The sequence below is a fragment of the Pyricularia grisea genome, assembly GCF_004355905.1.
Source record: "Pyricularia grisea strain NI907 chromosome Unknown Pyricularia_grisea_NI907_Scaffold_1, whole genome shotgun sequence".
Classification (NCBI taxonomy): Eukaryota; Fungi; Ascomycota; class Sordariomycetes; order Magnaporthales; family Pyriculariaceae; genus Pyricularia; species Pyricularia grisea.
Window position 1 is genome coordinate 4629497 of NW_022156716.1, and position 25935 is coordinate 4655431.

Here is a 25935-nt window from a genome sequence, read left to right on the forward strand (position 1 = left end):
GATATGGAACACGTACGTGATTATACATGGCTTGATGGCAGTTTGCTGCAGGTTTTTGCATGACTTGACCGTTGCCGAGATGCCGGAATCTTGTCGAGATCCCAGTTGAGCTGAATTGTCCCTTGTGGCAATACTAAACCCGATGGAACTGCTGCATATCCTCATCTCCATCCGAGCATCTGCACTTACTTACCACTGGATTGGGCAATTCTAGTTCTATCCTTAGCGACAGTGAGACTGCGACGACTTGGCTGCACTTGGCGGCAGGTCACTCGACTAATGACCTCATTGTATCTTTTCCGACTGGCAACAACCAATCGCACCAACGAAGTCAAGACGATCCAGCTTTAGCCTGCCTAGTTGCCTTTGATAGCTACGGGCCCCTTATGGTTCTCTATCGTGAAGTACGTAGTAGACACGCTTTTTGCGACATCTGTGTTCCTTGGCAGCTTAGGTAGATTCTCGATAACCTTGACGACGTATCAATCATTTGCATCGAAATAAGGATCTTCCTGCTGCAGAGTACCTACTACTGTGCCGGTGTTCTGCAGACCCCGCAGATAATTCCATGGGATGACGCTGAATACTCCGAGCCTTTTCACGCCGCTACTACGCCGTCGAGAGAAAGTCTATCCTTTTGAAAATAGCTCTGTTGGGGTCTGTGTCCCCGGGATAGCATCGATAGATACTTCAACCCTTGTTTCTGTCTTCCGCCAATCATTTGATCCAGTGTAACGTCCGAGGAAACAACGTTGTAGCTGTGGTCCGGCTATTTTTAACTGTTAATTGAGGTGATTTTTCGGTAGGTGCATGATTGACAATTCGTCTGAAAACTACAGATTCCACATAGAAGGCAAGATCCCGTCCAGTAGCCTCTGGTTGAGTTTTTCGACTTGTAACCGTTGCGACTCTTGGCAAATATCAATGCCTCTATGCTTCATGATTGGACACAAGAGTTAGGTAGGAAAGATAGATGCACAAGGTAGAAAGCCTAGCCTCACATGTTTGCACTAGTACACGGAAGCTGTCCTAGGTTCACCCAGCACCCTCGCAATTCTGGATTCGTTGTGGTCTATAGGAAACTGCAATTGTCGTTGAGATAATATTAAGATTCGATCAAATACCAATGCAAGGCCTCAGATGAACAGATAGGCGCATTGGGTTATCAATAAGCCAACAACCCATGTATGTTTGGCTGGTTTTGAAATGATGGGATTTCGATTCTGAAAGTAACCTAAATAAACTTTAGGTTTAGAGTCACATCTAACGACTGCCTGGTACTGGTAAAGTCACTTCGATTTTGTATGCGCCGTGTGTGGACGCCCTGACGTCGCTTTGTTGTTTAAGGAATTTTCTTTGCACAACAAAAACTTACCGGTAGACCGGGGTTGTGAGCAGTGGAGCCTGGCCAACCGATGGGCGCTCTGCGATTGGCGATTGTGAACACGACGCCACAGCCAAGCAACGTGGTGCCACAGCCCCGCCCAATGTAAACAAAGACAAAGTATTAACCAAGAAACGCGACAAAACAACATCATCGCGCGGCGTAAGGTGCGACCTCGTCTACGCTCGCCAATTCTCGAATATCATATCTACAGATTCATGACTTTGGCAGATTCAACTGTTATATTTTCTTCTCCACTGCACTCAATGGCAACAGCTGGTCCTAGATACTGTTTCATATCGCTGTAAAGTTTTTTTACGCGTTGCCGATTCCGAGCGCCGTTGCCGAAGCTGTGTGTCGCGCATCACCAATAATTGCATAGAACCGATTTGCCGCGCTCCCACGGCGCCTGGCGTCCACGACCGAAGCCGAGAACACCACAACGACGCCATTCAATCGTCAAAATGGCGTCTCTGACCGGCGCAGATCAATATTTTGTTTACGAGAATCGACTTGCGTCTTTTCTCGAACCTCAACCAGTGGCCAAGAGACGCGCGTCCAATGCAAGCTCCAGGACACCGAAAACATTGACGTGGCCGCACAAATTCCTGCCACCATTCGAGGTAGGACTCGCCATGATTGGAGATGTTTTTGGCGTGCCTGATTTCGAGTTACATCCGAGTTATATCGAGCTAACATTCTTTTGTCGCGACAATAGCTTGCCAAGGCTGGCTTCTATTTCGATCCGCACCCGTCAAATCCAGACAACGTCACTTGTTTTCTGTGCCACAAACAGATGGACGGCTGGGAAGCCGAAGACAATCCGATAGAAGAACACCTCAAGCACTCTCCTAGTTGCGGCTGGGCCGTGACTGCCGCAGTTGAGGCCGAGCACGATGGCTTGGAGCAGGTAGACCCTAGGGAGGCCAGGCTGCTGGAGGCACGCAAGGCCACGTTTGCAGGAAGGTGGCCATACGAGTCCAAAAAGGGATGGAAGTGCAAAATAAAGCAGGTAAGCTTGTGCTGTGATTCAGCTCCTGGTTTCTTACACAGATCTTTGTGCTAACTGACGTCCAACAACACTTAGCTTGCTGAAGCTGGATGGATTTATACGCCAACAAATGAGTCGGACGACAACACTACCTGTGCCTACTGCCAGTTAGCACTAGATGGGTGGGAGGCGAGCGACAAGCCAATGTAAGTGCGGATGCTTGGAAACAGTCCAGGCGAGATCAATGGCTGGTACTGACTGGGCACGCAGAGATGAGCACTATAAGCGGTCACCAGACTGTCCTTTCTTTGAATTTATCAACAGCAGGCCGCCACCGAAAAAGACGAGAGCAAAGGCGACTAGGGGCTCCAAAGCATCGCGGGCTTCAACACAGTCTGCTGCTACAGCCGCCTCGGATTTGACGACTGTCACCGATATTCCTGCCGACTACGATGATAGCGTCATGACAACCGCCTCGGTAATGACACAGAGCAGTAAGAAGACAGCGAAGACGAAGAAGGCTCCGGCAGCTACGAAAGCCCGGAAGGCCCGGACCAAGAAGGAAGAGCCGGTGGAGATCCATGAAGACATCGAACCAGAAGACGAAGAAACGCCTCCACCACCACCACCACCGAAGCCTGCCAGAGGCCGCAAGAGAGCAAGTGACTCTATGGAAGACTCGGCCATCACGAATTCAGAGGCCCCAGCGCCCAAGAAGCGCGCGACGCGTGTTCGTGGAAGCCAAAATCCGGATGCATCGGTCCTCACGACAACTTCACAGGCTGATGTTGAGATGGGAGAAAGCAATACACGGCCAAAAACTACAAATGGGAAGAAACGGGCAGCTGCCGGAACATCTACCAAGGCGACCAAAGCACGAAAAGCATCGGCTATGTCGGTGGCATCGACAGCATCGACAGCATCTATGCGACGAACCAAAGTTCCCGCTGATGATGAGCTGGACCGCCAATTGCAGGAGGATCTTGCTAGGCCGCTGACTGATGATGAAGACATTGCGGCTGATTCCGACTCGGAGAGGATAAATGTGCCTGCTGCGACCTCCAAGGCTAAGAGCAAGAAAGCCGCGGCGAAAAAGGCTCCTGCCCCAAAAGTACCGCAAGAAAAGCCCGAGGAGAGAGACTTTGAGATGTTTGACCCGACACCGGCCCAGCCAGACGAGGTGGCTGTCGAGGCGGACCTTCAAGCATTGGAGGATGAGGTGTCAATGGCCCAAGAGAGTAAAGATCTTGCGGTGCCGAAGAAGGGCAAAAAGACAGGCACACGCAAAGTCTCCAAGCAGACAAAGAAGGCAAAGGAATCAACGCCAGAACCCGCAGCCGAAACAGCTATGGATTTGGATCCAGAAGATCAGCCTAAACCTACATTATATGATCCAGACGTGGATGAACTATCACCTTCTGCCCAGTTGAACGCTGAGGTGGATGTTTTCCACGATGCCAGCGAGGTACACGATTCAAGCACAGCCACAATCGTGAGGAATGAGGCGCCCCCAAAGCGCGGTAGAGGTCGTCCTAAGAAGTCAACATCATCCCGGTTTTCTTCGAGCAGTCAACTATCCCGCCCATCTATCAAGCCTGGACCGTCGCCTTTGTCGGAACAGGAGCCCCCCATGCCTTCAATCGTCGATACGAATCTCACGCGTCAGACGGGGCCAAAGAAAACACCAGAGCCTGTGCTCGATTCTCTTCCTGAAGCACCAGTTTCCTCATCGGCGCGAATGCATAAGCAACAATCTATCCCACCCGTTGGACGATCAGCAACACAAAACCAGCCAAGCCTTCCGCCACCCGCCACTCCCTCTGCTAAGCAAGCTGTGCTGTCACCATCCCAATCACCTCAGTCATCTGATGCCGAGAATCAGCCCCCGTCTTCCAGACCACTTGCAAGTGCCGTCTCCAAACGTGTGGTACTAGCACCTGCAGCCAGTAGCGCCCAAAAGCCGCACGATGTCCCGGTTTCTACCCCTGTGAGAGCCACATCTCCAATGAAGAAACGCGATGGCGGCAATCCCCGGGTCATAGGTGGGCTTCAGAGTGCAACGCCATGGACAGCGGTGGATATCGACCTCATTTTCGCAAACCATGATACCCTGATTGGAGCGGATGATGAGAACATGGACAAGGAAGCCACTAGCTCGAGGCATGTTCACAGGTTCCTCTCTCAAGGTGGTGACCTTAGTTCACCTGAGAGCCGGATGACGGTGGAGGAGTGGATATATCATAACGCCGGTAGGGCCGAGCAGAAACTCAAGCACGAGTGCGAAGCCCTGGTCAGCTCGTTTGAAAAGGAGGGGACGAGAGCTATGCGGGTTCTTGAAGAGCTTGTTGTGGAGTAGCGGCATAAAATGTCCGATGTGAAAGCTTTCGAACATGTGCAAAGGAACTATTTACTCAATGTTCCCGAAAGTCATGTAATGATGTGATGCGTGGGTGGCGTTTGCAAGGCGCTGGCGCTGCTCTTATCCCTTCCTAATTTGTTCATTTTCTTGTTTCCTGTCGTCCTGTTGGCAATCTATGTCGTCCATACCTCTGGTTTCTATCTCTCACAAAGGTTTTCTGGGGTTTATTAAACGGTCAGGGTGTAGCATTTTATCACGACTCTCTCATGCACTTACGCTACCAATGAAGAAAATCAAGTCTTTTTTCCTCTTGACTATTTCCTTCTCACACAGGCTAATTAATCCCTTGCCACTGCTCACCGACTTTTTGCTTCTGGTATCAGCTTGCTGCATGTACATACGGAGTAGTGCATACCTACCTATGATTTTCGTCTGGAGAGTGAGAGGGAGAGGGGCCAGGGTCCCATGGCACTTTTCAAGATATCGGCGTCGGATGTCAGGGGTGCGAATATGGGGACTAGCTGCACCAACTTTGTCCTATCCTATCAAGCCTACCTAGGCTGTGTGGACCCAACGGTAGTTGAGTTTCGGTAAAGATTACGCCATGAGATGCTGACACAGTCCTTTCCATACAGCACCACCCTTTACCGACGCAATGGAGCCGAGAAACCTTGTGATCTACCCCAGCGGAAAGGCTGCCAACATGCCATGCTATACACAACTTGACAGCTGGCAGCTGGCATTGTTACCAAAGTCGGGCACAGCGGCTACAATGACTCGTTGACAACTGTCAAATGTTTTCCCGTGTCGTCCGAAGCCTTGGAATGCGACAAGTTACTGTATGGTGTGTCAACAAGGACAAACAGCAAACCGTTGCGCGAATCACGGGAGCGCCCGGGTCGGAGTTCATTATCTATGCGTTCTTCTCTGCAGCTAACCGATTCAGAATCTCGCAGATAACAAGACTATTCGTATTTGTTTTACCCATTCTGCGAGCGCTCCAGATCACACTCGGCATAACTTTCGGGGGTATATACTTGGCGACCCTCGTTGGGCTTCCTTCGCACTCCATTATGGGCTGAAGATGGACGCTGATTGCATACGCACGCAACCTTTGCTTTTTGATCCAGCAGTATGGATCCCTCCGGGTAAGCGAGGTCGGTACCGACTTTGCAATGCGTTCGCCGTTGCTTGCCTGCCGGGTGAAATATATCGCCCCCGTTGGTGGCAACCGGCTACAGCGATGAAAAGAAGAATGCCCTTCAGAGGCTAACAGTATATGGATCTTGCTGGCCTCTTATTACAAACGTGCGGGTGTTGATGTCTAGACCCTGAAGCTGATCGATCCTGCGACGCCACTCTGTCTCCGGTATGATTGTTACCCGGGAGGGATGAGCGAGGAATTATGACCCACGTCGGTGAATCAGCGTAACCTTGAGATGACATAGGTACATTTGTGGGTATGTTATTCGATGCAGCAACAGAATGGAGCGGGATTCATCCAAACTCAAAATTATTGCAGTCAAGTTCACTCTGCCAATCTCAGGCTTGGGACATGTCAACCAACGGTGAAGAAGGCCGACGGAGAATTCTGACGCGCGCAGATGAGCCTGATGGGCGGTGACAGCCCTAGTGACCAAAAGCCTGGGAATCCGAGAACTTGGATCTTGCCTGGAGAGTCGGGGAAGCGAACGGCAGAGAAAAAAAAAATCAATATGATGCTGGGATCACCCGGTCGGACCCTTGACAGAGTTCGACACACGATTCTACGAGGTATGTTGCCACCACATCGTCAACTACCAAATCGCAGCCTCTACGAGTGGCTTTTTTTTTTGTTTTTGTTTTGTCTAGACTACAGTTACATCCTTGGGTAGTAAGCCAGCTGATTTGATTTGTCTTTGTTGGAGAAAGGAGGGAGACAAAGAAGTAAAAAGGTCAGATGTTGGGTGGTGTGGGACGCGTTGCTACACTGGACATTCGGTACAGGTCAATGCGGGCATATGCTTGGGCTGCCACTAACACCCGAGGGCGAGTCAAAGTCTCCAGAGGGCGACGGGATTTGACAAATAAGACAGCCTCTCAGAAGCAATCTATCTATTCGGATCTCTAGAGGAGCCCGAGATGGACTTCCTACGGAGTACTCCGCAGAGGAGGATCAAAAGGTCTTGTATCTTTGTTTTCAATGGAATATAAATACAGCCCCGACAGTCTGGTCCAGCTCGACCTCGACGAGAGTAAACACCGGGGATCCCCGTCAAATCTTCGTCTTGTTTCCATCAGTTCGGTTCGGTTGTCGAGTGGACAAGAGTCAGTTTGGAGCCTTTCGCTCGGGACACTGGAACACACGGTTTTAATTAAATAGAATACATTGGACGAATTTTCGGCGGTAGCTCAGGTAATTTCTCTTTTTTTTTTTTTTTTTTTTTTTTTTTTTTTTTTTCTCTTTTTTTTTTTTTCTTTTTTTTTTTTGTTTTTCTCACTCTCCCCCTTGCTTCACCCACTCCACCCACATACGTACCAGCCCGTTGGGTCGGGTTCTGCACCAACCGCAGAAATAAGAAAAAGAAAAAGTCACAGTCACAGTCACAGAAACACACAGCCCTATGCATGCAGTCAGCAGCTTCGTCGTTGTCGTCGTCGTGTCTGTCTGCGTTGACAAGTTGTGCACGGCCTCTCAATAAGAGGGACCGTTGCGATCCACCTAATCTTTTTTTTTTTTTTCCCCTTTCCCCTTATTTACTTTTTTGTTATCGTGGTCAGCTGACTGCATACTCTTCTTTTGTTTTTCTGTGTTTGCATAACAAAGCGTTTACTCTTGGGTCGTTTCTTTCAAGATCTTTTAAAGACAAAACATCTTAGCCATGCTGACCTGTTTTTCCAAAGAAACCGGCATTCTACCTGAACAAGCCGTTTGCCTCGGGTTACGACCTTTGAGACAGTAGGGATGGATATCCAGACCTGCGCTGTTCTCTCTGCGCTGGAGACGGTGGCATGGGTCGGGTTTCATGAATATCGATCGCTTGCCCTGACGACTCGCAAGGAGCTTGTTGCGGTCTTTTCGGTGTTTTTCTTGGTGCAGTATTTCTGCGTCAAGATATACCGGATATTCATATACCCTGTCCATGTCTCTCCCCTGCGACATCTGCCAACACCAAAGGTATGTGATAGGGCAGTTACATGTCTAACCATTTTCTTCTTATGTTAGACGATATCTGCATTGGCTACTTGATTAGGTACCTAACTTCATTACGACAATATAGGGGAACCACTTTATGCTCGGACAGCTTGTCAACCAGTTCCGAGCATCCTGCCCAAACGAGCTATATCTCAAATGGACGAGTCAATGGCCTGATAGTCCGTTCGTGCGGTTTTTCACCATTGGAAACAGGGAGACCCTTCTGATCAACGGCATTGAGGCGCACCGCGAGGTCTTTGCGACGCACTGTTATGCATTCATAAAGCCCGGCTTCTTTGGCCGCTTTGTTGGTGACATTGCTGGCACCGGACTGCTGTTTACTGAGGGAGATGAGCACAAGAGACACCGGAAGATGATTCTCAGTGAGTTGCTGGCCTAATAAAAATTCTTGGGGGATTACCGCCTCGTCATTTGCCGGGAATTAACCATAGAGCAGATGTCTTTTCAGTTCCGAACCTGAAGAAAATGTTTCCCATATTTCAGGAGAAGGCCGAAGAGCTTTCGCAACATCTCGACGCCAGAATAGCCACCAGTACGGACGGTAGCATCGATGTGCAGCACGTTTACTCCAAGGCAACCATCGACATAATCGGCATCACGGCCCTGGGTCTAGACCTTCGTAATCTCAAGTCCACCAAACTTCGGATGGACTTCTTACAGTGTTATCGTCGCATGCTTGAGCAGTCCTACCTGGCAGCCCTCATCTCATTTATCAACATACATGTTCCCATCCGCAGACTTCTGTGGTTCGTCCGCGCCAACCGCGACTTTGTCGAAGCAACCCAAGAGGTTCGAACCATGTTGCGGACCTGCATCCGCGAACGCATCCGGGATGTCGACTTGCGGAAGGGAGCAGAGGTCAAGTTCCAGAGCCGCGACCTTTTGACCTACATGGTCGAGGAGAGGCTGCTGGCCGAGTGCAAAGATCCGCTAACGACCGAGGAAATCCTCGGCCACCTTCTCAACTTTTTGTCCGCCGGCCACGAAACCACGACCGGCGTCATGACCTGGTCCTCTTATGTCCTCGCCACCCACCCCGGGATACAAGACAGGCTGCGTGCAGAGGTCGAGGCGCTGCTCAAGGAGAACCCTCGCCCTAGCTACAGCGACATCGAGCGGATGAAGTACATGCACAACTTTATGCGTGAGGTACTCCGTCTCTACAGTCCAGGTGAGTTTCGCAAAGAAACCCCCTCCTCATTGAAACAACGGCGCGACTCGCGTCCCTCATTCTCTGCATTCAGGCACTGTGCTAACCCAAACCCCAATCTTCTCCTTTCTCAACAGCCGTATCCACCTACCGAGAAGCTGCCCAGGATATCACCATCTGCGGCACCGCCATCCCCAAGGGAACACACCTCGTGGTCTGCCCGTCAGTCTGCAACAAGTCGAAACGTATCTGGGGCACAGACGCGGACGAGTTCTTGCCGGAGCGCTGGGACAAGCTCGAGGGCGAGGCGGCCACCCCTTACTCCATCATGACCTTCCTCGCCGGGCCCAGGCAGTGCATCGGGAAACAGTACGCGCTGCAAGAGGTCAAGGTGCTGCTGATCGAGGTCCTCAGCAAGTTTAGGTTCCTGCCGACAGACGAGCTGGTCAGGAACGACTTCAATGTCAAGATTAGCAACCCGGGCGTGGTCTTCCGGCCCAAGGGTGGCTTGTCGCTTCGTGTTGAGCGTTTATAAGAAAACATTCCCCCTAGAAAGCTAGAAAGCTAGAAACTGTTTTTTTCTCTTTTTAAATAGTAGTATATAATTCTCTTCATCTGTCTATTCTTGGGCGTTGTCCGGCTCGGGCGGGAGACTGGAACCAGGATAAGATACATATAGCCAGCATCAATGTACAGGTTTACTTGACCATTTACTCCACTAGTTCTGATTCTTTCTTTTATTTTGAAATTAGCCTCCTCTTTACTAGGCCTGGGGTTGACTACTGATGATATTGATGGAGCTTGATTTGGTTATGGATATGACCAGGAAAGAAGCAACAGCGGCAATGACGGCTCAGGCGACTTTGATGACTACCATGTTGCCGACTACTACGGCGACTGAACATCTGGCTGCAACGAACGATAATGATCGTTCTTGTGATCGGACTTTGAGTCGAGATAGTCTAATAAACCTCGTTTGTTGACAAGTTGCATGTTATATTAAGGGCGTTCTTCAATCAGCGAGTTTTAGTAGTCAGCAGTCACTTTCAAGTCCGACCCAGTATTAACGCAGATAGAGACACTAAGCTTCATCCCGCCCAGGTACATACTCCGTACCTACTTACCTACCTATTTACCCACTTATCAACCTGCCTACTGACCTACCTATATGTGTATATGCCGTTGTCCAAATTTACCCATTTTGAGTTTGTGGGCAAAGAGGTGATCTGATCGAGGCTTCTCTTTTTTCCCTTTTACTTTTTTTTTTTTTTTTTTTTTTTTTAGCTGCTTTTCTTTCTAATGTCCCGCAGAAATCTCCCGAAGGATTATTCGACCCTGAATTTCCCCTCACTTTTGTTTGGATTTATCGGACCATTTGGCCTCATGCACAGTGTACCCCTATATATAGTACAGCTCCAATTTCTACCAGGACAATCCCTGGAGGGCGTCCGCAGTCAATGGACTGTTATCCGTTTGTTATCACCTCATGGACAAAGACTGTGCTTGGGTCTAGATGTCCAGCAATGCCTTTATTGTTTCATTTGTCAAATCTTGGTACTGTGGAGGTAGAGAGATGCGGTTTTCTAATAGTCAACGACAAGATGAGATTCAAGTTTGCGTTTGGGGTCCATCTGGGCGTTAGGCTTTTGCAGAAGTACGGAATAGTCCGTAACATCACAGGGTCCAAGCAAACTTACCGATCAATTTAGGGACAAAACCTGGAGTGTAACCTTCGAAAGGCAAGCAAATGATCGTTTGGTGGGGCTGCATGTGCTCTGATTGCTCTGGCAAAAGGGAGATTAACCCCTCGTCCTACCTTTCGCTGCAGGTTCCACTATCTCTTACTCTTCTCAGCTTTATCACCTTCAACTCATGCAGGCCACGATCTTGACATCTGCAAGCTCCGGAAACTCCAACATCATCCCAACCAATATCAATCTCCCCAAAGAGCAACATCAGTTCTTGATTCACGATGTCAGGCAACAAAGGCTATTCTTACAGCGGCTCGGGCACCAACAGCCAGGTAAGAGCCCGTGTGTTCGTAGAAGAACCACTGCTGTCCTTCATATATCTAACTATTTTCTGCCGCAGGGTAACCACTACTGCTCGCGCGACTACGGCAACGGCTCCAACAGCTACCACTATTCCAACACGTTAAGCTCCCTCCTTCTTCTTTTCTCTCTCTCTCCCTTCTTACATCCAAACCAAAGAGATCAGGGAGGTGCTAATATAGAAATTCCCGTTGAAATCTGATCCTTCATCCTAGTGATGGTTCCTACTACTACTCCAACTCCAACGGCAGCACCTACCATAACAATGGCAGCGGCGGCTCCACCTACACCTCGCCCAGCGGCCAGTCTCATCAGTCTGGCTATGGTGGAAGCAGCAGTGGTAGTGGCAGCTCGGGAAAGAAGTGATTTTATTTTTGGCGGTCTTGGGGTGGAAAAACTTTCTGGTGCTGGAGAAATCTCATCAAGTTTTTGTATGGGACTGGGTCCCTCTTGATGGGCTGGTGAATAACCATTACCTTCTTTGCTTTTGGCAAAACTAGATGGTCCTTCCTGATACTTCTGACTTTAACCATTTTTCTACGACTAGTCTCCAACATGAGCCCTGTCCACCTGCGTCTCAGACAGTCCATGCAGAGTTCATTCCAGTCACAAGTGTTACCCGTCATATTTACCATCCTCGGATCTACCACACCTGGCCAATCATCAGAGCCCTCAAACTCCGCAAGCGCCCCAAAGGCCCTGAAGGCATCGTAGTAGGCATCGTAGTACACCGCGAAGGCGCGGTAAAGCCTTCTGAATTCGTCCTCCTGAATGGCCTTTTGGTTGGCCTCGTAGGCTTCATCCTCGACCTGTTGCCTATAAATTTCGGCCGCGTGCGCTTCATATTGAGCCTGGTCTCTGTCTCTTTCAGCCTCGGCCGCTTGGTACCCGGCCTGCTGCTGGGCTTTCACGGCCTTTTGCCTGGCTATCTTGGCCTCGTGCGCCTTTTGAGCGTCGTACTCAGCCTTTTGGTTGACTCTTTTGGTCTGGTAGTCAGCCTCACAAGTCTAAAAAAAAAAAAACTTTCATCATTCTCAACCTGTGCGTTATCGTTATTCCCGGAATCGTTCATACTCCATCTGTTCAACGGAGGTGTAAGAGGGCGGCTCAGCGGCGTCGTATCTGCCATGTACCACTGCTGTCAGTGATTATTTTCCACCCCGGATAGCTGTCCAGATTCATCGCTGCAGTGGATGGACATTACTCTGTCCCGTATTCTTCAGGCCAAGAACAATTGACCTATGACAGGCCTGTTAGTAACCAAAACAATCCACATCCTGGCTCGCCCCAGCTGATCTGACGACGTACACGCGTTTGTGTTGAACGAACGTCTCTGTAGCTACTATGACTGGACCCCATAACCAGCTCTCCAAGTCGCTCTCCAATGCAACAGGAAGTGCCTTATTTCGTGATTCGAAATTAATCCCCTTCTCGAAACTGACAGTAGTTGGTGAGATCGATGAGAGGTGGTGGTGTCATCGCTGGTTTGAACATGAACCGGAGGGGAGCTTCCAAGATAAGGGGAAATGTATGGGAACCTGGCAAGCAATCACGCACAGAGCTACCAGGGTAGTACTGAGGCAACCACATACCTAAATATAAATTCCAAAAGGCTTGTTGCATCCGTCAAGAAAGTGACCATGTTTCACCACACGCGGCTCGTCTCGGCCTGGGCTGCTGTTGTACAAAAGGCTTAGCAGAGCCTGGCTTCAGATGTGTAGCGGTTATGACATCATTGAAGAGTGCGAAGATAGGAAACAAAATAGGAAAGTATCCATACATGGAATAAATTATTTGGAGGATTAGAAGAAAATAGTCGCTGGAGCCTCAATCTCGGCGAAGCTTCAATGTTCAGTGGTGTTGGTGACAATCGTTGATAAAAAGTCTCAAAAAGTAGAAGAAGCACCGTGCCTATCCAGAACTCCTTTACAATGCATACAATGCCCGCTTTTCTATACCACACCGTATTACTCGGACAAAGGAAAAGGGCAAAATTTTCTTTTTAGGAAAATCAATATCCCCAATAGCTTCACTGGGATTTTGGTTTGTGCTCGTCTTGGGTCTTTTCTTCCGAAAGAGACTCGCTGCTTGAGCTCGAGATGCTCTTGGAATCTGATTTCCCGCCATCAGCCTCTGGAGCCGGCAGAGGCTTCTTGCCCTCACGGTACTTGGACATCTTCTCGCTTAGATACCGCCAAGACCTGCCGAACCCGGACATGACGATGCCCTTCAGCGACTGGGCTGTGCTAGGCCAGCTGGTGGTCTGCTTGATGACGGCCCTCAGAATCTCCCGACGCTCGACTTCGTCGTCCTTGGCGATGCGCTGGTCGAACTCGCCGCCCAGCCGGGTACCAAACGTGATGCCGCCTTCCTCCGTGTGCAGGTTCTCGGTGGCCGCGTTGAAATCCGCCCGCGAGATCTGCCACTTCTTTTGGTACTGGAAGTAGACTCGTGATCGGAATCGCTTAGGCAGTCTGCGAACCATATTGCCTCGCGTCTCGTCCGACATGGCCTGCCTCATGCGCAGATCCTGAGCCGGGTCGGCTGTCTCGGGGTCATCAATCAGAAACCTCACGTTAGGCAGCACACGGATGAGAGGTGCGTAGAGGTTGCGGAAGTGTATCTTGTTGTTGTTGACAATGTTGCCGACCTTGCGCGGGTTCTCTGTGGGGAAGCGCATTCGTGGGTCACCAAGGTAGCTTAGACTTGCAATCAGCGAATACAGTTCCTGCTCGGTGAACTCCTCTGGGAGCATGAGCAGGGCGGTTCGGATGGCCGCCAGCAAGTTTGTCTGGTTTGCCAGCCGGACCCGCGCGTTGTCGCGGATGATCTTGACGGGCTTGTGTAGCCTCCCGGAGAGATACAGCGTATCCCACTCGGTCAGGTCACGGCACAGCGTATCGACGTTTACAACACCGTACTTAATCAGCGTCCCGTTCACGTTCACATATGGATTGAAGTAGACGCCAGCGCCGTAGTGATCCTGAATACGGCTCACAAGCCCGGAGCCGAGGCTTGCCACTGCGCTGTAGTGGTGACGATTCTGCCTCATGTTGAGAGAGTGCCAGTGCTGGGTGTGAGACACGCCAAAGATGAAGTCGATCATCTTGGGGCTCTCTCCCTGAGCGCGCACGATGGCGGGGTCTGGTTTTGGGTGTACTGATCGAAGGAGTTCATCGCTAGGTGCCTTCCCGAGAAGCTTTGACTGTGGGAAAACTCCAGAGCCGTAGGCGAAGGCGTATATAATGGGGGCCTGGAAGGACTTGACAATATCTCCCAAGGCCTTTTTGAACTCCTCATTGATAAGCATGTGCTGGTTGTACCCCAAGTGCCGGTAGGGAAGATCGCTGAACTTGTCCACCACATTATAGTTGACCTTGTCCTCCCACTCTAGGGTCTGCTCTTGCGCGAGCGACCTCCGAGAGCCGGTTGTTCGACTTGCATTTCGGGAGTCTGATTTTAGAGTGGACGAAGTATCGTTCGTGGAGCTCGAGAATGCGCGTGTCGATGTGCCGCTCTGAGTTGGGGTAAGGAGTCTGTATGTAAAGTATGTCGGCCTTGCCGTAGATGCCGTTGACACTCTCTGGTTGAAAATGAGGGTACGTGTAAGGCTTGCGCCCTGCTCACAGGTTGAGGTGGTCAGCTAAGTGTTGACCTGGATTGACTTGACTTGAGGTTGAAGCTATAACAGAGATGTGGGGATGGCAGCTCACCCTCCAGCGCAAGACCTGTAGCATTGTGCAGTTCCAACAGACGGACAGCTGGAGCTCCAAAAATATCACGCGTCTGATAATTGCTAAGAGATTCGCAATGGGATGGGTAAGGTAAATCCGGTATGTGTTTATGCCAAAGACTTGGGCCAAAGCCGGAAACGCCGCAGTAGAGAGGAAAGTTAAATAAGACGTAATGAATGCGTCGAGAAGTGGAGGTTAGAACCGTTTGGCAGCGCCCAAATTTCTACCCGGTTTGGCGGGATTGACGAACATCATGACGGAGCTAGGATTTTAGCTAACGGCGTACGTGCGTGCTGATCCCTGAAACTTCCAAAATGGGCTAAAGCGGTGGGCACTAAACGTAATCAAGTCAGGTACCCAGGTACCCTGCATTGGCAAAGTCTAGTTCGCGACCGAAGGAAACGACCATCTCTGACAGGTTTGTTTCGGATCAAACTTGAATATAATTTTCCTGTAATATTCGATCGTGTCATTACTTTACTGGTTGCAAGAAAGTTTTGTGACATGTTTCCCAATAGTATTTAGGTACCTACCTAGGTACCTAAGTAAGCTAAGGTAGGTAATTAGTGCGCACATGGTAAGCATGGCTGGGCGCCAATCAACCCAGCGGTGATTTATGTTATGGTGATGAAAAGATTCAGGAACAAAGCTTGGCAAAGACCACTGCGTGGCAAAGCTTAGCTTTCCTGGTCCCTGCACGTCATAAGCGCAATCAACTACTTACTACTCCGTACACTTTACATGACAATGAGCTCTCGTTTTCAACCTTATGGCTCTTCACCTGCTTGAAGCAAGAAAAATTGCTGTCGTATCTACTCAGGTCTTGCAATGACCAATGGTAATAACTCTTTGTTTTATGCTTTAGCTGGTTGCATATGTTTTCCTTGAGCTGTTGAATGTAAACGATTTCCGGTTGCGTTGATGCTAGTCTAGATGGTATACGGAGTAGATGCATTTGCAGGACAAAGAGTAAAAGTTAGTGCTTCCGGTGCCTACTTCGAAGGCTAAATGTACAAAGAGGTTATATGCACAGCATACTGGGCTCTGATAATACAAGCAACCGTTCAGCTTTGTAAGTTTTAAAACGAAATCTCTGCCTCACAGAGACACTTGCTGCACAAGAGCAAACGGTTGAATTGAGCCTAGGTGGCAAACCAAGCCAAGCCAAGCTACGATAGTGGAGACGACCTTTTGTAGGGCACGTGACTTCGCACCCGCTAAATTTAGCGTCAAGTCGAGATCCGCCCGGGATGTCGCGAGATGGATTCAAACAACGCGTGTCGCTGACCCGATTGATCAGGATGCGGGCTCTAACGCCGAACAACCACGGCGAGAAGACTGGTGCTGGCAGGAGTCACTCGCCCGGATCCGCCAACTTCCGCGCCAGCAGTGGGAGCGGCGAACCACGACCACACACATCCTTGCGACACAGCAGGGTAAGCAATTGAAATCTCCAGGACAAAAAGAAATTCAAAAGAGATATCATGATCTGTTAGTGTATTAACCACTTGCTATTTCATATCATCAGATTGGCTCGATCCGTGCCCCCTCGCACCAATCATCCTACAACATCCTCACGGGAGAGATGAACCCGCCCCCAAGACCTGCCAGCAGACAGAGTGTTCTCGGCGGGGGAGTCGACTATCCAGTATCACAACGAGCAGCATCGCGCGAGAGCAGCAAAGAAAACATGGCGCCCCCAGACGCCGAAGAGTATGAGACCCAGCGGCGGCGCATCGAGGAGCTCAAAGCTGAGGTCGGCACATTAAACTACCGGATAACAGCACACGATCAGGAGAAGGAGATGATGCGCCTGCAGCAGGACTCTGAACTGAGGGATGCCCGTCGCCGCGCAGATGAAGATTTCAAGAACAAGCAAGCGGCCGAGGCCGAGAGGGACGCTGCGAGGCGACAGACAGAGGCTCTTCAAGAAGAGCTGGACGCACTGCGAGCCGAAAAGGAGGAGCGACTGAGAGAAGTTGAAAAGCGCGCAAGAGATGCTGAGGAAGAGTCCAACGTCCTGAGGGAGCAATTGGAGGACCTGAGCGCTGCTAAGGACGAGGAGGCACGGCTCAATGAACGCAAAACCCTTGAGCTGCGGCAACAAGTCGAGATTGCGCAAAGAACCGCCCAGGAGTTGACCGAGGAAAGTGAGGAGCGGGAAGCCGCCCTGGGGAAGGCGCAGGCTTTATTACTGGAAAAGGACAACCTGATTGGCAGGCTTGAGGCGGATGTTTTGCGCCTCAAAGCGCAGACAGGTGATGCCGAGACTATGGCAGTCATCCGGCGCGAGCTGTCTGACCAGGTCCAGCATATTCGTGCCCTTGAAGCAACTAACCGGGAACAACTGGCCGAGCTTAAACACTTTCGACAAATTCACCGGGCTGTCGAGGTCATTGAAGAAGAAAAGAGGTCCTTACAGCGTAAGCTCGAGACTGTGCCACTCCTCGAGGCAGAACTGTCCGAGGCACGCATACAGCGGCAAAGGCTTGAAGACGAGCGGGACGCCTGGGCTGCATATCTACAAAGGGAGGCATCCAGCAATGGCGAGATGGAATTCGACTCCCCGGAGGCAGTTGCCAGAGCCTTGGTCCAAGAACGCCTTCACACAGCATCATTGGTCGAGAAGTTGGGCACTGTTGAGCCAGAACTTAACTCTCGAGACGAGCTTATCAGGCAGCTCGAGAATGAGATCCGGAACCTGAACACTGAAATCGAAAAACTGAGAGCAGCACCACCTCCTGAAGTGCCAGCCGGCGGCGACAAGGGAAGACTGCGTCTTGAGAGACAGCGCGCTCTGGCAGTCAAGGAGGTCGAGTATCTGCGGGCTCAACTGAAAACATTTGACGCTGAGGATATCACATTCCAACCTGAGAACTTTGATCAACAAAAAGCAACAAGAATACAGGAGCTTGAAGACCTCATTGACAGGTACAAAATTGAAGTGCAGAACCTGCACCAGGAACTATCCTCGATCGAGTCGGCTCCCAGTGCCGCTCCCATCAATGCAGGCCACAAGCGGTCACGCGAAAACGACGAGAACGGCGATGTCCAAGCAGAACAACTGGGCCAGTTGGCTCGCAAAAACCGCAAGCTTCAGGAGGAACTTGTGGCTGCTCAACGAGCCCAACAGCTTGCTGAGAAAGAGATGGCCGTGCTCAAGAAGCAGCTTGCAGCTGCCAAAGAGGCATCACGTGTCCGTGTTCTCGCCCTCAGGTCCAACCCCACTTCGGACCACGAGGCAGTCAAGGCGTCGCGGTTGCGCGCACTGGAGCAGGAGAATGCCGAGCTGCTTGCCCACATGCAGCGCCAGTCGCACGACTTCCCCACCATTCCGCATAGCGTCCTCGCAGCTAAGCAACGCGAGGTCGAAGACGCCAAGGCCGACGCGGCGAGCGCGCACAAGACGTCTCGCCGGTTGAAGGAGGTGTGGGCTGCCAAGAGCGGCGAGTTCAAGGAGGCCATTTTTAGCACCCTTGGATGGACCGTCATGTTCATTCCGAACGGCAAGATGCGCGTCGAGAGCGTATACTACCCGTCAAAGACGGATGAATATGAAAACAGCATCGTCTTCGATGGCGAGAGGGGTACTATGAAGGTGGGTGGTGGTCCAAGGAGTGCTTTTGCCCAGAGGATCGATGACCAGATTCGGTTCTGGGTACGGGAGAAGGGCTGTATACCCGGGTTCTTAGCAGCGTTGACATTAGAGTTTTACGAGGAGCACCAACGGTCGTCAAGGCCAAGTTGAATAGTTGGTCTCTTAATTTAATTATTGCCTCACTAAAAGGGGAGTATTTTCTGTACTTTGTTGCCTGCAAGAAGCAGAGCTGTACATAACGTGTTCCATTTACCAGCTACAAATGGGCTTGTATCTTCTACTACAGAATCGGGAATGTCTTACTCTGTCATGCCTTGCTTTTTTTTTTTTTTTTATTCTTTGGCCCCAGGGTATTCAGCTACCTACCTAGGTACCTTTAGACAACCAATCCAGGCATTACGGATGCTACCCACCTAGCTTTGCGTGCCTTGTAGTCCAAGTTATTGGGAATTGTAATGGGCAACCCGTGGCAGGCAAGAGTCTCTCATGGATCATGCTGACATGGTGACTGCCTGTCTAATCAGCCACGAAAAGCAGGCACTCTACCTTGTTGAGAAGACAAGCCTACGACAGGCAGCACCTGTTGTGGCTACATCGGTGCTCTTTCCCATCATTGCAGCAGGTTTCTTTGTTCATGGACGGTCTAAGCGAGGCATACGACATAGGGTAAAATATTGTGCCACTGGCAATATCAACAGCTGGGAGAATACTTGTCCTGTATCAAGACAGCGCCAATATGGTCAGAAACAATCTCGGCATCAGGAGACACTATTCAATATATTACTATGGCTGCACCACCTCCGCCTACTCTCAACCCGGCACGCATGCTGCATAATTCCGATGAATTTAGTCCTGTCCTTTGGAATCTGTCGCCCCAGCTTGTCTCAACAATCGCTCAGCACCTACATAGTATACATCCTGATCCCAGTAGCGACTGGGAGCTGAAACCTTTCGATGCCTTGCTTTTGTCGGGTAACTGGACCGAGATCAACTTTGGACATTGCCAGGCCGTTCTCCATTGCGCCCTGCGGTACATTACAACAAGAATTGCTACAGCAAAGCTTAAACCCTTGACTGCTCTATCTGATCCGACAGTATTGTCCTGGATGAATATCAAGTAAGCCACCCCAGAGCCAAAAAAAAAAGGAAGATAGGTTCGGATCCTAGCGCCTGTCTTTGTAGCTCCGAGTCAATCTCAAGAAAAGCCTCTTTAGACTAACTTCCGTCATAAACATCAAAAAGGGCAGTATCAGTGCACATCAAACCCTACCTCGAGACAAAGAAGATAACATACTCCTGCCATCATGAAAGCTACTTTGACGAACGCCCATTTCTGTCAGAGGCTTTGATGCACGTCCCGAAGAATATTATAACTCTGTTGACCCAGCTGTCTCCGCTTAACTACGTCAGTCTTGATCTTAGGCACATGACCAGAGCACAGGATGTCGTCTTCTATAAACATTTTGCCGGTCCGTCCGGTAGGCATCATCAGGTCGAGATAGGCCTGCTGCGCCTGTCCTGCCCGGATTTCCTCTCCGGGATCATAATCCACTGGGTCAAGCCGACGGCTTTGTACGGCCTGCAGATAGACACGGGCCTGGAAGGGGCCGCATATTTGCACGGGGCCGTATTGATGAGAAACACTCTGAAGAGGCTCGCCATCCGGCTCACTTCGAAAGAGCTCGCACTTCTGGACCCTCGCCATCCGAAAGAGTACGATCGGGCTTTCTTTCCTATTACATCCCGAGTTTTAAGCATAATTCTTGGCCATTTTCCGCTCCTCACATGGCTCACCGTTGATGTTGCCGCGTCCATTGAGGAACCTTGGGTGGGAGATCTGGAGCTTCCGATGGAGCATGCAAACAATCATTCGCTTCAAATCCATCCCAAAGTCGAGGCTACCGTAAGTGAGATCTTTTCATGTTGTTGAATACATAGAAACTTACCCCCATGAGGAGGTAACCCACTTGAAGGCATTAGTTACCACAACAAGTAACCCTCAAAAAAGCCATGCTAACCCCTGAGGCATCGCCCCCTCCCAGGTAGTGGAAATAGCCAAGGTTCTCAACGGATGCAAATCTCTACGTCGCGTGGCGTTGACCTGGCGTGGCGGCCGCTCTGACTGGCTCATGTGCTCCTCGACGCACCCATACCGCACGCGGAACTTTATGACCCTGATTCAGGCGCTCTTTCGGGCTTGCCCGGGGCTTGAGGGGATCGCTTTTTTGACAGAGTACATGTCCTACTACTCAGGCCTAAGGCAGAATGACGGCTCCATGATGTTCAAGGTTGGAAGCTCGGGTATGGACAGACCTGGGGAGTGGCCGGCGGGCCTCCGGGGACCGCTGGACTATTCCGAGGGCGTTGTGCAGGACACCTCGGCTCCCGATAGAGTCCCGAGCACAGATAGCAGTACCAGTGCCAATGTAGTGCCGAATGGAGGACGAGTTGATCGGAATGCTGTGAGCTATGAAAGATTGGTCGCGGCGAGACACGGCGCGTCTGATCGGATTGCTGGGCAGATGTTTGAAAAGGGGGCAGTGAATATGCAAGCGTATGAAGAGAACTTGATCAAGTGGCTATACAGCGGAAGGCCAGGATTTGGATTGCAGCCGCAGGCGACGGTGTCAGCTCAATGGATTCCTCCACTGCCCACTGCCAGGAAAACATCGGATGGCCTTCAAACCACTAGCGGGACGCAAAAAGAGGAGCAGGAATAAGAGGAGGGTGGGTGTAAATGGAAGAATTAAAATTGCAGTAGAAATAGGGGAGTTCTGATCAAGCAGCCACTTTCAATAGTCAGCGGTCATATTTACCATACACAGTCCTCGTCCGTACTGAGTTCTTATTAGTCGTGAAAATGGGTAGGCTTGGACAAACAACATACATGCAAATAAAGTAGGTAAGTAGGTAAGTGCTGCTTTTGAATCGAAGTTGTTTAGATTAGGTTTTCAAATGTCACACTTTTTTGTTCTCTTTCCTCCGATGATGCACCCAGCAGAGATAGTAGACGGATACCTGGCACAAAAGAAAGAACAAAACATCCAAACCAGGGCTCGTAATACATACAACAATTGGGGGGGTATGCCGCAACAAGAAGGGACTCAGGGATAGTTACAGGGGGAAAAAAAAAGGAAAGGAAAAGAAAAAGGAAATCGCCTAGTTCGGCAGGGATATGTCAACAAACACCTTTTTTTGAACAAAATGGGTTTTTTGTAGAAAGATTTATATAACGGATGCTGTCAGCAATGTTCACTTGGCTTCATACTTTCCGCTCACGGCCTTCCTCACCAGCGGCACCTCGGCCCACTTCCTATCATCGTTGCGCGGGCTGATTGGGTTGTCATCCGAAAAGGGGTCACCGGCTGACAGAGTCCCGTCCTCCTCAACCACAGCTTTGCCCTTGCCCTTGGTGTCCTCCAGCAGCCTGCTGATCGAGATGCGGGGCGCAGATGACGAGGCCTGTGGTGTGTATTCCCACCTGACTTCGATATGACCAGGCTGGACGTCGGCGCCATCTGCTCCCACGATGCGGCACACAATCTTGGACCACTCAATCTCGCTACCACATGTCAAAGTGACATCTCCCAGACGCCAGTAGACCAGGTGTTTGTCACGCAGGTGCGTGCCGGCAGGTTTGGTTTGCGCTGCTGAGGCACGGCCCTCATATGTTGCGACAAACACGAGGTTGCGTAGCGTTATCGTCTGCGGCAGTGACGACGAGGTCTCCGAGGTAGGGGAGGAAGCGCCACCATCGACATTTGGGAACATTGCTGGGTTGAGTGCGTACTGGAGGAGCAAGCCGAGCTTGTGGTCCTGCGTCGGCTTCCATGCCGGCTTAACGATAAGGGGACAAAGGGCTGCGAGGGTGGATGGATCTTCAGGCTCGCAGTGGAGACGGTAGGTGAAGGCCGTTGCAGTCTTGCTCATGTGCGAGGTGTCAAGGGTGAACTCGTCAGAGTAGCCTGTGTTGGAAACAAAGATCCGGTTGGGTCCGATTGCCTCCAATAACGGCATGTTGTCTATTCGGATATTCTCATGGTCTGGTAACGATCATGTGATGAGTTAGCACTCACTTTAGTAAAAGTAATACGATGAACAAGGATAAAGCAAAGAGATAGAGTAGGTCACTAACCTTTCGGAGTGAAATCCGGGCCGGCGTTATAAGCAAATGCAATCTCTCCATTGACCTTGACAGTCTTCAAATCACCGCCCTCAAAATGTGCAGACACTGTTTCTATTATCGACGAGCTGAGCCCTGGAGCCGTCAACTCCGGGTGCTTGGCATGAGCCAAACTGTTCAGCGAGTTTGACGAGTGAACCGATTGCGTGTCCGACATTGCGGCAACGCTCGCCTCTGAAGTCAGGGTTGCTACGGCTGATGGTTTGGAGACTGACGTAGGCAATGAAGGCGATGCAGGTATCGTGCCGAGGTGGCTACCAGTGTCCGGCATAGCTGGCGGTGGCATATAGATAGTGTTCCGGACATCTCTCCGTCCACGAATGGTGCCACTCTTGCGCGAGGGCATAGACATGGAGAGCGTGTTCGTCACGTTGGATATGGCGGCCTTCTGGGCGTCTGCATCCTCCTCTGCCACAGGTTCCTTCTGGATATTCAACTTGAAGAACTGGTCGTGATCGTCCCCTGCGGCCTCCTTTTGAGCTTGCGATATCGGGTCGTTCATCTCAGGGGGGACGGTGAATCCATCTGCATCCTTCCCTCCCGTATTGTCCCCTGTCTCATTCGTGGTCTGGGAGGCCGCAGGCGCAGGCCCAAACAGGTCATCAGCAGTGGGCTCGCCGTTTGTGAGAGCTGGTTTTGATGTCGAGCCAGATTCACCGGCGTGAGCAGATGATCCCTCATCCTTGGGCTTCAGCCCATTTGTGCTACCATCGTACGAAGGTTTACCATTGGTATCGGGGGCTTTGCCATCCCGAGGCGAGTCTGGTGATTCGGCAAGCGAGGATAACCTGCCGGATTCTGACAAATTGTTCATAGAAGCTCGAGGCGACATCCGGGGGCCGTGGGCGCTGCTGAGGCCTCGGCTGAAGGGGCCAGTGTTCTTGGATGGCGAGAGCTGACCGAAACCATGGATGCTCTGTCGTCGCCGTCCGAGCATTGTACCGAGCCTACTTCGCAACTTCGACTCTGTTCACCCGAATGGTCAGTACTGCGCGCCTGAAATCTCCAAAACCTCGACCATTCGTCGTACCTGTAGGCGGTTCTGGCCTACCACCAGAGTGCTCGCTGCTGTTTGTAGCATCATCTTGGTGGCCACTAAGACCACCTGCGCTGCTTGGTGGCCTTGTGGTAGTAGCTGCGACAGCACTGGTCTGCCTTGACATCGCAGCGCGCCTCTCCTGCTTCGGTTTCCCAGCCACGGTCTTGCTTGCGAAACTCTGTATTTCCTGGGCGGTGTCCACTTCGAGAGTCATATTGAGTGCCTCCTCGGCCGATGCCTGAGTCCTACTGGCTTGATCGACTTCATGCGTCTGCAACTGTGTCAAGAGGTCCCGCAGGTGGTTTGTCCTTTGCTCATCAAGGGCTTGCAGTGACTCGTATATGAATGGCGCTTGCGACTCCCACTGTTGTGTAGCCGTCTCCAGCCTCGTGTTTGCGGCTTCGGCCTTCTTGCCGCCTTTCTTGTTGGCCTTGTCCGCGGCAGTCTGTGAGTCATCAAGCTCCTTCGCCATGTTCTGCATGTTGGTCATGAAGGTCTGCATGCCCGCGACTTCCGGACGGGACTGAAAGCCCCGTAGTGAGTGTTCGACATCTTTTTCGATTCGCGAAACATAGAGCTGGTGCGAGGCGGCGATCGATTCGATAGAGTGAAGGACCCTGTCCCAGGGAGGTTGGAAGACTCTGTACACACGATCATGTCAGCTCTACGGCTCCTGCAACCTTGTGTGATTTTGTGCGCGCGCGGTACGACTGTGTGCATGCGCCTGATTGGGTGTGACATACCCCAACTCCGAGTTTGCATTAGGAACTTTGAAGAGCGCGAGTTTCCTAAGTCCGGCGATGTATTGTTCCTCGACCTTGCGACGTTCCTGAAGGCGAATGTTTGTTTAGCCCACTGCACGTGTGCAAGCCACTGCACCAACAACCGCCCCCCTGAGTGTAGCTTCTCCTTGCGCGTACCTGCAGCCAGTCGGCGATCTCGGTATTCGTCCGCAAGATTCTCTTGACACGTTCGTTCAGTGTTTGCGATGCTTGATTTGGCGTTAGATGCGCCTTGGGATTTTAAACAATTGTCAGATAAGGTTCAATTGACGATCCCAATGCAGGCGTTACCCCGGATCGGCGCGTAATTATGAATTGGTGTTCTATCCTCACCAGCATCGCCGGGTACTCAGACCGCGAAAGGTCCTCCATTGCGAAGTTAACCTCGGGACAAGTCGGCGCAAGACAGGCAGCGGAAGTGACGGATCGGTTCTAAGGCATAGCAGGTAATAGATGGCTTCCAGTAGCAGTTATCGGATATGCAATTGCTACGACATAGACTTTGGGAGTAAGCGAGTGGTTTTCCTCGGCGACGGTAAGCCTGCTGTAGGGGACGTCGATAGCTCAGCGCACAGAAGTGGAAAGCTTTTGAGGCTCCAGAATGACGATGCTGGAGATGATGCTGTACCCGTGTTGCTGTGGCTGGCACGAATCAGCTGAGACAGAGACTCTCCAAGTGAAGTGGAGTCGATGGGGAAAGAAGAGGGGAACGGCAGGCAAGGCGCTGGGTTCGCTTGAAGTGTCGCGCGACTTGGGTTAAACGACTAAACATGCAAAAGAACTGGCCGGTCGTAAAACAGGTAGATGGTGATGCCTCAGCAGACAGCCGCAAATTTTCTTCTTTCCCATTCCTTTTACCTTTCGCTCTTTGACCATGATCGTAGCAAAAATTCAATTAGATTTTAAGTTCTGTTCCTTGGTCCAGACTAGTCCAGTGCTTAAGCAGGTACAACGGAAGGGTACCTACAAATCACTACGTAAGCTTGCAGCTACACACTAGGTACCCAACGCCCCGCTAAGCCCCATAAAACACTCGATGCACATCGATTGAGTTCCAATTTGGGAAGCCCAGCTGTCTGCTCCTTCAACCAGGTGATGCCGTTTTTGTCACGTCAAGGTATCAGACCTGGCAGACGACAGTTAACTGGCACCTTCAGATTCCTTGGATACTTCATGTATAGTAACGTCGGCATATGTCAAAACTCTTTGGGATGAACGTTTGGTACCGATACATTGCCACTAGTTCTTTTCCCCAAACCTTCTTTCAGCAACCGTAACCGTTGATTATCTCGTCATCAAGGTAATTTCCGGCCCACTTGCTGTGCCAGGTACCTAAGTACTTGTTTTCCCATTTTTACTTTATTTTTTTTAAACTACTTCTTCTGTATGTTCTGTTAAGAGCGCACACATTCAGCAGTAATCTCTTCATTACTTTCAACAATTTTTATGCTTGCGATACAAACTTCAA

The 25935-nt window shown here is 50.8% G+C and overlaps 9 protein-coding genes across 9 annotated transcripts; 6 read left to right on the top strand and 3 right to left on the bottom strand.

Moving 5' to 3' along the window:
* Positions 1-1848: 1848 nt before the first annotated feature.
* On the top strand, positions 1849-4994 carry PgNI_01405 (uncharacterized protein; the record flags this gene model as incomplete). The annotated part of the gene is made up of 4 exons (XM_031121477.1): positions 1849-2007; positions 2103-2396; positions 2472-2581; positions 2646-4994. The coding sequence occupies 4 exons, from the start codon at positions 1849-1851 to the stop codon at positions 4729-4731; spliced, it is 2649 nt and encodes an 882-aa protein (XP_030987470.1). The 3' UTR covers positions 4732-4994.
* A 352-nt stretch (positions 4995-5346) lies between these two features.
* On the top strand, positions 5347-5733 carry PgNI_01406 (uncharacterized protein). The gene is made up of 2 exons (XM_031121478.1): positions 5347-5573; positions 5681-5733. Exon 1 carries the CDS (start codon positions 5390-5392, stop codon positions 5516-5518), a length of 129 nt encoding a protein of 42 aa, XP_030987471.1. The 5' UTR covers positions 5347-5389; the 3' UTR covers positions 5519-5573; positions 5681-5733.
* Positions 5734-7289: 1556 nt separating this feature from the next.
* PgNI_01407 (uncharacterized protein) lies at positions 7290-9799 on the top strand. The gene is made up of 4 exons (XM_031121479.1): positions 7290-7891; positions 7995-8292; positions 8367-9101; positions 9218-9799. Exons 1-4 carry the CDS (start codon positions 7679-7681, stop codon positions 9613-9615), a joined length of 1644 nt encoding a protein of 547 aa, XP_030987472.1. The 5' UTR covers positions 7290-7678; the 3' UTR covers positions 9616-9799.
* Positions 9800-11052: 1253 nt separating this feature from the next.
* PgNI_01408 (uncharacterized protein) lies at positions 11053-11497 on the top strand (the record flags this gene model as incomplete). The annotated part of the gene is made up of 3 exons (XM_031121480.1): positions 11053-11103; positions 11172-11233; positions 11347-11497. 3 exons carry the CDS (start codon positions 11053-11055, stop codon positions 11495-11497), a joined length of 264 nt encoding a protein of 87 aa, XP_030987477.1.
* A 177-nt stretch (positions 11498-11674) lies between these two features.
* PgNI_01409 (uncharacterized protein) lies at positions 11675-12210 on the bottom strand (the record flags this gene model as incomplete). The annotated part of the gene is made up of 3 exons (XM_031121481.1): positions 11675-11701; positions 11764-12109; positions 12206-12210. 3 exons carry the CDS (start codon positions 12208-12210, stop codon positions 11675-11677), a joined length of 378 nt encoding a protein of 125 aa, XP_030987478.1.
* Positions 12211-12520: 310 nt separating this feature from the next.
* Positions 12521-15112, bottom strand: PgNI_01410 (uncharacterized protein). The gene is made up of 3 exons (XM_031121482.1): positions 14845-15112; positions 12912-14750; positions 12521-12808 (listed from the first exon to the last, which is right to left on the bottom strand). The coding sequence occupies exons 1-2, from the start codon at positions 14866-14868 to the stop codon at positions 13161-13163; spliced, it is 1614 nt and encodes a 537-aa protein (XP_030986216.1). The 5' UTR covers positions 14869-15112; the 3' UTR covers positions 12521-12808; positions 12912-13160.
* A 1003-nt stretch (positions 15113-16115) lies between these two features.
* PgNI_01411 (uncharacterized protein) lies at positions 16116-18613 on the top strand (the record flags this gene model as incomplete). The annotated part of the gene is made up of 2 exons (XM_031121483.1): positions 16116-16301; positions 16394-18613. The coding sequence occupies 2 exons, from the start codon at positions 16116-16118 to the stop codon at positions 18611-18613; spliced, it is 2406 nt and encodes an 801-aa protein (XP_030986215.1).
* A 635-nt stretch (positions 18614-19248) lies between these two features.
* Positions 19249-21183, top strand: PgNI_01412 (uncharacterized protein; the record flags this gene model as incomplete). The annotated part of the gene is made up of 3 exons (XM_031121484.1): positions 19249-19580; positions 19706-20366; positions 20506-21183. The coding sequence occupies 3 exons, from the start codon at positions 19249-19251 to the stop codon at positions 21181-21183; spliced, it is 1671 nt and encodes a 556-aa protein (XP_030986214.1).
* PgNI_01413 (uncharacterized protein) lies at positions 21050-25067 on the bottom strand. Its single transcript, XM_031121485.1, has 7 exons — positions 24801-25067; positions 24606-24698; positions 24429-24514; positions 23677-24326; positions 22599-23612; positions 21351-22506; positions 21050-21252 (listed from the first exon to the last, which is right to left on the bottom strand). Exons 1-6 carry the CDS (start codon positions 24837-24839, stop codon positions 21716-21718), a joined length of 2673 nt encoding a protein of 890 aa, XP_030986213.1. The 5' UTR covers positions 24840-25067; the 3' UTR covers positions 21050-21252; positions 21351-21715.
* Positions 25068-25935: the final 868 nt, after the last annotated feature.